This window comes from Camelina sativa, chromosome 10 (genome assembly GCF_000633955.1).
Source record: "Camelina sativa cultivar DH55 chromosome 10, Cs, whole genome shotgun sequence".
Lineage (NCBI taxonomy): Eukaryota > Viridiplantae > Streptophyta > Magnoliopsida > Brassicales > Brassicaceae > Camelina > Camelina sativa.
Window position 1 is genome coordinate 15,921,425 of NC_025694.1, and position 11,004 is coordinate 15,932,428.

Consider the following 11,004-nt stretch of genomic DNA (forward strand, 5'->3'; position numbering starts at 1 on the left):
CTGACCAAAATCAATAAAATTTGACCAATTCAAAGTCTTAAATCAATTATTTTTAATATTAAATTTAATTCAAACAATAAAACCATATCCGAACAAGCTTAATTATATCCAAAATTAAAAATACCAAAATAAAAGCAAAAATGATAATTTCATTTGAATCAAATTAAACCTAGATTGGGTTAAATTGAACCGATATTTCGGTTAAGCTAAGTCAGTGTATTTGCCTTTTTGGGTTGAAGTAAACTGGACTTTAAAACAGCACAGGAATCTTCGGTCAATGATCATTAACCCCATTTTTTATTATTTATTATTTTAATCATTATTCATTACCTTCCAATTAATAAATTTCTTGTGTTGAATCATCTGAAAGTTCGATTGAAACTCACGCGGTCAATCGTATTTGATCAAAATAAACTATAAAAAATGAACCATATCAGAAAAGTACCATTGTTTTATTTAAATCCACACATCAAAACACGGCCATCTCATACGTGTCAAATGTGCCATGTATCTACTATATTGGGTCGGGGGTACTTGTTATTATGACACTAACGTAGGCGGTATATAAGATTAAATAGTCAATGGTAATAGTAACTGATGTACATTAATACTAGCATATGTCTTACACCAAAAAAGAAGAAGAGAAGTTAGTACACAATAACCAGAATATTCAGAAACCTAAGCAAGTAGTACACAATAACCAGAATATGTATCTTAAAATGATCTGAAAGCTTTCTAACCTGTGGAATGCAGACATATAAACCTCCCCTGATGTCCTGGATGGTTTCCAATTGCGCCTATATAAATTATAGTGAACACAAAACTAGACCTTTTGGATTCGTGCTACACAATCGAACACCTGGTGAAGTCAGTTACTACCACTGAAACTTTCATCGTTAAGTCGTACAAGAAGACCGCAGAGATCATCAAAGGTATTCCGAGAAAGAAAACAGAAGCAATAATGGTGTTCATGCTAGACGAAGAAGGAAACGCTGTTTACACTCTAAGACATCGGAGATCAAAGCATTTTCCTCACAAATTCTGAAGCTTTCTGTGTCCCTTTGAGCTCCACTTTCTTGATGCGAGAACCTAACAAGGTCGTACTCTTCGATGTCAACTATGCAAAAGTGGGATTGTTAGAGTCACTATTCCATCTCAAAAAGTAGTTTGAAATCGAGTTAGTCTAGAGTCTGTCTTCTCTTCTAAACCTTTGAAACATCTAATCTGTTTTTATATAATCTCTACGAGACTCATATATATATATATAATCTTGCATAAACTTATATCAAACCAATCTTCTTTGAAAGTAATGCAAATATCATACTTCTGATATACAGAAAAAGTTGTACATTTGTATTCATATAAACATACATATGATTCTATCATTTAAATAAATGTGTCTGTGTATTAAAACATGAACCTTGATTATACGTTTTTATTGCCGTCACAGACATCACAAATTGTATAGCCAAGACCTTCACAGTACGGACACTTCGTATCTTCACCAACCCACTCCATAAACTACAACATTGAAGAAGAGGTTATCTGCTTTAGGCTACTTGATAATATACACATACACATAATCAAAGCAGGGTTGTTTTGATTTACTCACCTGCGGCTCAATGTTTGGTTCACCAGTTCCATCGCACTCTACACAACAACCAAAATCCACATCAAGTCTCTATTTGGCATAATCAAACACTGTACTACAACTCTACGAGTGAAGTGTTACTAAGAATATCGATTATGTTAAACCGAGATGCCACATTGGATGAAAGATTCCAACTTTTGCCATAAGGTTGCTTTCTATTAGCAGTCTTAGTTGGCTAAATAATATAATCCTAGCCTTCTTTCTTAACTATCAAAGAACCGATGATTTTCACTTAACCAGGGTCGAGAAGGGATTCACCTAAACACATCAATCGACCCTCCCCTCGACAAGTGATGCACCTCGTTTTGGTGTTTGTAGATTTACTTTTGTCTACCGGTTTGTTCCTGCCAATGAGCCTGGAGGGATCTTCCCATCTGTTTTCTCCAAGAAGAAAAACCCGATTTTTAGTAACGTCAACCTCTCTGTCACTTTGGTCTTTTATGATTGATTGATTCTTCTCAGGGACTTGTGTCACTGACGTAAATACTGCTCCGTTACCAGCTTCCTTGATCAAGGGAGATGAGAGAAAGGTTCAGTATAAAGAATAGACCTTAACAGGTTTAAGTAATTTAACAGTTAAATTCAGAATATTCATTTTTCCTAAAATCTCAAACAAGATAATGTAGTTTTTTCCCCTTTGCTTAATTGTTTATAAGACTCATGGTAGATAATTCAGATTTGGAACAAATCTCACTAGCAACAAATACATCATTTTAAGGACAGAGCTAACCTAATAAGGTAAAACAAAACTGTCAGTTAACACGCCTGTGAGGCCAAAACATACAATAAGAGTCCATATTCGGTTATAAGAATAGACCGCATAACTACTGTAAAATGCTTGCTACAGAGCTAGAAGTAATTGGGACAATTTTGACTGGTATATACTCGGGATACCTTAGATAAGTGTGGTAGAAACGAGCCATGATCTATAGAACAAGTAAGAAGAAAAGTTCTTCAGTTTTTTTACCTCTTGCTTAATTGTATTTGCTTCATCATTATCTGTCTCTGTATCCTCATCCATGAACAACCTTTGAAGAAGCTCTGCTGTCATTACCCCATCCTCACGTACCCCAAGCGATGCCTTTTGAAGCAAAACATGCACCGTGTCAAGAATCAACCGCATTCAGAACACACGATAGAATCAACCTGAGCTAAATGCAAAAAAAAAAAAAAAACATACTTGCCAAGTCTTAACAGCACTTGCAGTCCCACTTGAGAAGCTGGAAAACTCCATATCCTCTTCACCCGAATAGAATCCTAATTTTAACAGAGCTTCCTATATCACACGGAGCAAAACAAACCATCAAAAAGAAACATTCTCCAAACACTTAAAACTCAAATCTCAAATCATCACTTAACTATTTCAAATCGCTTAACTAATTCAAATCATCAGCCTAATCTCTCAATCTAAGCTAATTCCAGTGATGATAGAACTAGATTCACTCGCCTTTGTTCTAAAACTGAGACAACAATTGTTTTTGTGTGTGCAAGCAGACCTGCAAAGCTTGAACATCGTCGCCTTCACTTCCAACCTTCAACGTCCTCCTCTTCTTCTTCATCTTCACCGGCTCCGGAACCCTAACTTTCTCCTCGGAAATAATCACTCGCTTCTCTTCTTCTTCTTCCAATTCCACTTCTTCTTCCTCAACCACAAGTTCTCTCGTATTCTCCAATACCATCGACGTAGCGCTTAATCCACTCTCCGAGATCCGATTCTTCTCCTTCAAAACCTGAAGCAAAGCGGCGATACTCGAAACCGTGTCCGGAACAGAACTCCCCAATTGCGAATTTCGTGACTCTAGGGATTGGATTTTGAGCTGGAGATCCGAAATCTCTCGTAGAAGAGATTCACGCTCGCGTATCCATCTCTGTTCCTCTCGAATCCAACGTTGCTCCTCGCGAATCCATCTCTGCTCTTCCCGGAGCCACCGGATTTCTTCGCGGTCGTAACCGGAGGGGTTTTGAGTGGAGAAGCAAATTATTGAAGAAGGAAGAGAGAGAAAGAGAGGGGAGCATCGAAAAGGTAGAGAACGAGTGGTGCTACTACGAGATCGTAGTGGATTCGGGAGAGAAAGAGGTAGAGACGAAGAAGCCATTAGAGAGTGAGAGAGAGAACAGAGAGGATAGAGTAATCCAGGTGGCGGGAAGATAATTTCCGTCTTTTTTTTTTTTTTTTTTTTTTTTTTTTTTTTTTTTTTNTTAATCTTCTCTCGAAGTCTCTCTTCATCTCTGTAGATAAAAAAGCCCCATTGCGCGACCAAAATAGTTTTTTTTATTAAATAATTTTGGTTTATTATATTTTAGTAATTTTTAGTTTACCATGTTATCTATGGTTGTATATATCAATAAATTTAACATATGTTATAAAATACTTTTAGAAAATAAATGTACCGTATAGTAAACACATTTTATATATTAATTTTATAAAATAAATTGTTGATATATACTTATACAGAATATTTTTATTTGCTGACTTAAACTCACATAATAGTTCAAATTTATATTATTATGTAAAAGACAAACTAAATTCTTTTACTTATATAACCTATGAACTTTAATCTAAAGATCTCTCAAGAAAGTCCCAAAGATAACTTCGCTCTTTTTTTTAAAAAAAAATCATTCATCAATTTAAAATACTGGTAGGTTTCAAAATAATGGTAAATACATTTAATTTTAATAAAACATATGATTTTATTTTATTTTAATCTTAAGGTACAATTTTTTTAACGAAGATCTTTTTTTTTTTGCAAAAAAAATTAAATTTCAAATTTTAAATAAGTAAACAGTATAACGATCTTGTAATTATATATTGGATCACAAAAAAAAACTAAATAGAATGATACATATATTAGAAATGAATTACAAAAATTTACCTTAGACAAGAATAGGTAAGAAACATTTCTTTGATAAATGTATTACAAGAAATTATTTCATTAAATATTGCATAATTTAAAAAAACATGAATACGTTAGAAAATAATCAAACATCCAAAATAAAAAATGAAGATGGATATTTCCAACTTCATCTCTTTGTTTTGCGATTTGAAATTGATATTTTTAGTATCCATCACCAATTAAAATAAAAGTTTTGTTATAGCCATCAAAACTTTATTTTACAAATGTGAGTTCATATTAATTCCTTTAGTGCTAGTTTTTGACTTTGGTGATTTTTTGGTGCAAAAAAAACTCTTGTAGTAAAAAAACAAATTAATGAGTCTAAAAATATATACATTATTGCAGTGGCGGATCCAGCCAAAATTTTGATGGGGTGCAAAAAGAACAAAAGCTTGTTATAGATGGGATTTGAACTGCTTACCTCTTGATCTTAGTGGTGCACCCATTACCACTAGACTACTATAGTTAGCAAGTTTAATAGAAAATCAAACATTTTTCATATTTCATCTGGTGCAACTGCACCCCTCTCAACCAACCTAGATCCGCCCCTGCATTATTGAGTCTCTTATAATATAATATTAGATTAAATTTGAATTGGATAGGAAAACTAACAATGACCAAAGAATAAGACTAGAGGGTCTACAAAGCTCTAACTTCTACTTATAATATTAATTTATTTATAAATTACTTATTAAATAAAACAACTAAAATCAAAAGCTTCTTCTAGGTTTGAGTCTTTTTAATTCTCCTTTTCAACTTATTCATTGTTTGCTTCTGATTTTTCTTCCTTAGCTGCCCCTCTTTCAGCTGAATTCAAATTTATTAATCAAAATTCTAAAATATGAATTAAATTTTTAATTTGCAAATCTTTCTAAAAAGGATTAAAATCTTTTGGTCAAACATAAACTTCTTGAGTACTATTACATATATTTCTAATATTCCTCCGTGTTGTAATGCGAATCCGGTCATAATTTTTTTAATGGTTTTCTTCTATTAATTTAGTTTATTTATCTTTATTATTATATTATTATTTTATATATATGTAAATACACTCATATTATTTGTCATATCTGAAAAAATCATTTATTTTTAAAATATTATGATTTTTTTAAGAAAATTGCGGATTGGTTAATGAAACTCACAATCATATGATATGATAGACCAGAGTTAAGATTAATATTTTTACGAGTTACTCCATCAAAAATATGTATATAAATGTGTACAGTATTATTTTAAAACGTAATTATTTACTATATTTACCGCATATTCCTACTTTTATTATAATTTATTTATCAATCAATGTTCTTCTTCGCTGGATTGCGGATCCCATCCTAGTAAACACAACCACTTTTTTTGACGATGCCACCATTATTTAATATGCAAATAAAACATTTATGTTAATCTGTTTTTTCCTTCAACAACATTCAATACCAATAAGTGAATTCGGGCGATGACACAACAACGATACAAACACAAACCCCTAAACTACAAATCTTGACAGAACATTTGGATTAATTAATCATAAGTTAGTGAAAGATACATTAATTAACGAGTATTTTTGGAGATATCTATGTGGAGTGAATAATAATCTTTTCAACGATAGAGTAGGTCGAGTTTTTTTTGCTTCTAATTATTTAACACCAAGGGGTCTTTAGAGAGTTGCCTACCAAGAAAACCAACTTTTCAGTAATGCAGCACAAGCTACTTGACCTAATATTCCAAAAACATATCAAAAGTCTCCAAGATACCGAGTGAATTTAGTGTTGTTTATATAATTTGTTTCGGGTAATCTGAATTTTGAAGCAAAATTTTATACATATCTTTCACGTATAGCTAAAAAGAACCACACAAATATTCCGACATTGGTTTGCGTCAAAGAAGTTTATTAAATTACCAATTTGGAAAACGTTATGATCAATCATACAACAATAGACCGTACCAATGAAAGTTTGTATTATTAGGATACGTACATATGAAAGAAAGAAAGCAAGCACACTCAACATAAAAATAACTCAGATTTTCAAACCCGAACCTTGAAATTTCTCGTGGATGACCATGTCGATTTTGTTGGCCATTTCAATAGTGAGATGATTCTTCCAATCATCAACTTCTCCTTTGCGGAAGAAGATACTGTGATCCAAGTTGTTCCACGATATTCCGGTCTTGTTGATGTCCAAATTGCTCAGATTACTTAGAGAGCACAAACCTAAGATCTTCTCAACAGATCCGCTATGTATTTCTTCTTGAGTAAAAGGACAATCCAAGAAGTCGGCAAGTCTCATGACCTGGGCATAAGGCTCTTCTTTGAGATCCTCGTACCTCATAAAAAGAACATGCTTTGGGTCTTCCAAACTTCCTTTCCAATAGCTCAAAACATTGTCCCATAAAGGTCCACAAGCGTGAACTCCTTTGCAGAACGACTCGACTATAGACTCCAGCGTGCTTCTTTCAGCTTCTTTGTTCTCCATTCTTGACCTAAACTGCCATTCTGACACCAATACATCCTTAACGTTCCTGCATATGTATACGATCTTACAAGGAGAGTCCTTGAGCGGCTCTCGCAGAGTATGCAACGGCATGTGGGTCGAGAACAACCTCGGAGATGATGAGAGCTTGGTCAGGTCCGGTGTGGAGCTTCTGGCATACAACTTTGCCTCAAGAAAGGGTACAAGACCGTGAGGGCTATCAGAGGTAAGAGGATGGCTCTGAATACCATCCTTTGGCCTATGAAGTAAAGCGACTGTGAGGGCCTTGAGCCAAGTCGTTCCAGACTTGGGGTATGAACTGACTATTATGTCGGTGTCAAGCGGCTTAAAGTGTTTCTGGTAGTCGATGACTGCTTGGAGATTCTTGTAGTAATACCAACATCCTTGGTAGTTGCAAAGCTTCTTCCCTTGCATGTTTATGTCTGAAGGAAGCGAAGCTATCAAACGTCTGAATTCTGTTCTTATGTCGTCATCGTCTCCAAAGTTTCTTAGAGGCTCAGTCTGATTCATTTTTTTGTTTATCTTCTCATTTGGCTTATGAGTTTTTGACACTATATAGCACAATCGCAATACATCACTATTTACCCGTATTGTTATTGACCAAATGAATTATTAACGTGGTGCTTAAGAAACAATTCAGTACTCCCTCCGTTTCATAATATAGGATGTTTTAGAGATATCTTTTGTTTCATAATATAGGATGTTTTCATGTTTTTATGCAACTTTTTGATTAAGTTAATATTATTTATTATGTAGTATTGTTTCTGATTGGTTGAACTTTTAAAAAGTAAACACTTCTTAATCTGCGTGCTTTTGTTAAAATATCCTATATTTTGAAACGGAAAGAGTATAGTTTAAAGCTCTTCTGAAAATAATATGATTATCCTTTTGATTCCCTACGATATATTTGACCAAATGAATTATTAACTAAATATGATTAGACGGAAAGATTTGTTTTAAGAAAAAAAACACATTTAGTTTTCCTAAATAAAATATACTTGTGGTTAGTAACAATAAGAAAATAAAATTGAGAATAGTTGACGAAAACTAATCGAAAATATTTTGATTTTCTATGCTGATAATGTATATATTTCCGTCAAAGTGGCTAGAGCAACAGTTATGTAAATTATTTTGACAAAATAAAATTTGATATGTTCGATATATATCAGTTTCTTAAATGAAATGTTTTCAATAATTTTGTTTTAGCCAATTTTGGATATCATTTCTTGTTTTTTTTTGGGTCAACTCTCATCTACAGTATTTTTGTTAAATATAACCATTGAAAAATTCAAATACACACATAATAACATCTTTATTCTTTAACGAAACAAAAACACTGAAAATAAGAGATGAAAACTTAGCAAATGGCCGATATGTTTTCTATATATGTATGTATTTTGGTTCAACCAAAAATCATACGAAAATTTTCAAATATTCATCCATGCGTGTGTACTTCACATCTGGATAGAGTTTAGAAGCTTCTTCGTCGTCTCCGACTTCATGATCTGTGAGACAACCTTCGTAGTATATGTGATAGAAATGTCCTAATCCCGCTTGGTGCGCTATTTCCTTATCTGCAAATACATAACTAACATTGTTACAATTATTTTATAGAAAATAAATACTTAATCAGCTCATTTCTCATAATGTAATGTAATCTCTAATCCACAATTTTTGTTTGGTTAGTACGATGATCGGACTTAGTTAATTACCTTCAATGTCAGCAAGAAAGTCGTGTGCTGAAACATATGTCTTCTCCAATACTTTTCCGGTTAGTTTCTCCCATATTTGAACGAGTTCCAAATGTGTGAGAATGTTGTCGGCAGGTCTAACGTACACAGTTTTATTCATCGTTCGGGGATCATTAAGCGTCTTTGCGGTATATTTTGCCATATCATCTTCATCCACGAATATCACTAATAAAATTGAATGGGAACACAAATGGTTAAAATAGATATTTTTCCTAACTATGAAATGGAAGCGATCCAAGTGATGAAATAAAATGAAATGAGTTTCGCATAAGAGTTTTTTCTCTTTTTACCTTTAACATTTCCATCTCCATAGATATCAACTCTTTTTTTGGGAGGCACCAAAGTTCCCATTTGAGATAAATTCCCACCGAAGTATGCGGCAAAACAAGCGCCGACGAGGTATGTGTGGGGTATCCCCGCGGCTTCGATTGCATTTCGTACTTCCATTTTTTGTTCGAATGTTTCACTTCCTGGTGGCATTGCATGTCCCATACGCGACGGATCCATTCCGAATTCCGATGGTAAAAAACGCTGAAATATTTCAGTTTGTTAGTATAGTTTAGAAGTGTGAACAAGAAAAAAAAAATAGTTAACAATTTATAAGTAGTTCATAAAAAATATTATAAACTTTTAGTTTAAACACCACGGACAAAAGCTAAGACAGTCAACACTTTTGTACACATGCGACCGGATTAATTATGTAGTTAGTTGTTTGATTTGTTTTTTTTTACTTAAAATATTTTTTGCATAGTCTTTTGATCAATAATGTATTCAAGCTTATTAAAACATTCGTATCAGGAAGCCAAAAAGTGCGACTTTGTGATACACAATTATCTTACAAAAAAATCTTTGAACGGATCTTATCTTTTCTAATAAAATAGTTTAAATTTTCAAATCTGCATATGTCATGCAGACAGATGCATTGGACTTGTACACATGCATATAGTATTAATTTATGTTGCTATAATATGCCAACGCAAGTTTTTGGAAAATCAACCTAGCTATAATATCCGGTATTATATAAATTGCTTTGAACTCTGATGTAAAAGGATGATATAACTACATGCATGATGTATAGCGGATATATGATTCAAACTCTACTATCAACTGAAATATCAATGATAAGATTTATTTCATTAAATTGATGATGTATATAGCTAGTGATGTATTAATATATATAAACAAACATGCGGGTTCTTTACTTCTTTACCTTGACGCTACCGGCCTCTTTGATGGCTTCGACCAGTTTGAGTTGAACGGGGATGTTGTGGGTGCGGAAATGGACGCCGGACATGGCGGAGACAACCACGTCGACTTGCTTTACGGCAGAGACAAGGCTCTGGTGATCGGAGAATGAGCCTTCCACGAGATGTGCGCCAAGTCTTTTGAAAGAGAGGAGGAGCTGCACCTTCTCAAGGTCCACTCCGATCTCCGGCCGCTGCAGAACGTAAGTCTCGTGTCCCTCAGCCAAACATGCACTTACAATCCTCCTCCCCAAGGATCCCGTCCCTCCAACCACTAGAACACGCGTTTTCTCGCCAAAATTAGTCTCTCTCATCTCTCTAAGATATGTGGTTTTTGTTGGGGGTGGTGAAAACTTGAGATATAGTGTTGTCACTTATCAATCTCTCTAATATTCGTCACGTTAGGTCGAATATTTTATTCACTCACGGATATACGTATAGGTGCGGGAGCGAAGACAATAGTACACTCAAGTCTCTCATTTAACACGCCTTTACAATCCTCGTCAGCGACGACCCGTTCTTTCCGCCAACCACAAAGTTACAAAAAAACATTTGGACTCATTATATGCTGATGGATTACTTAAGTATTCAACAGATGCATGTGATGGACACTTTAACTACTAATAGAAGTCCGTCGACGTGGCTAAGTCGAAAGAGATACGTAATAATAATTTACGTATGAAACTTGTAGGTTTTTGATATACAAATATCTCAAGGTTAAGCCAATCGAAGCGGAAGTTTGATTGTATTTGTGCATCTTATATACCCTTTCTTTCTACTACTTGATTATGTTTGTAATCTGTACTGTGTGACATGACGTCATGGCTTTTGCTAATAAATGAGGTTTTCAAATATCATCAACTATTATTACAAGACGCATACAACGAGTCCATGTTTAGTTCACGAAAAGAAGAACGCGCGGGGACTAGTTGACGTAATCACCCTCCAAATATTTGGAGGCTGATTATGTTAACGAAG

The 11,004-nt window shown here is 34.1% G+C and overlaps 3 protein-coding genes across 6 annotated transcripts; all 3 read right to left on the minus strand.

The window, feature by feature from the left end:
- On the minus strand, positions 586-3,803 carry LOC104719087 (golgin subfamily A member 6-like protein 22). 4 transcript variants are annotated; one of them, XM_019230504.1, is made up of 7 exons: positions 3,148-3,802; positions 2,832-2,927; positions 2,619-2,732; positions 1,910-2,156; positions 1,613-1,650; positions 1,421-1,521; positions 586-1,089 (listed from the first exon to the last, which is right to left on the minus strand). In XM_019230504.1, exons 1-6 carry the CDS (start codon positions 3,745-3,747, stop codon positions 1,426-1,428), a joined length of 1,191 nt encoding a protein of 396 aa, XP_019086049.1. In that variant the 5' UTR covers positions 3,748-3,802; the 3' UTR covers positions 586-1,089; positions 1,421-1,425. The 4 variants fall into 4 exon arrangements, with proteins under 4 accessions (XP_019086049.1, XP_010435234.1, XP_010435233.1 ...); XM_010436932.2 differs by having other exon boundaries at positions 586-1,117; XM_010436931.2 differs by lacking the exon at positions 586-1,089 and having other exon boundaries at positions 1,281-1,521.
- LOC104719088 (cytosolic sulfotransferase 1-like) lies at positions 6,412-7,583 on the minus strand. Its single transcript, XM_010436933.2, has one exon. It carries the CDS (start codon positions 7,539-7,541, stop codon positions 6,558-6,560), a length of 984 nt encoding a protein of 327 aa, XP_010435235.1. The 5' UTR covers positions 7,542-7,583; the 3' UTR covers positions 6,412-6,557.
- Positions 8,283-10,444, minus strand: LOC104719089 (pinoresinol reductase 2). Its single transcript, XM_010436934.2, has 4 exons — positions 9,993-10,444; positions 9,073-9,313; positions 8,744-8,947; positions 8,283-8,605 (listed from the first exon to the last, which is right to left on the minus strand). The coding sequence occupies exons 1-4, from the start codon at positions 10,338-10,340 to the stop codon at positions 8,445-8,447; spliced, it is 954 nt and encodes a 317-aa protein (XP_010435236.1). The 5' UTR covers positions 10,341-10,444; the 3' UTR covers positions 8,283-8,444.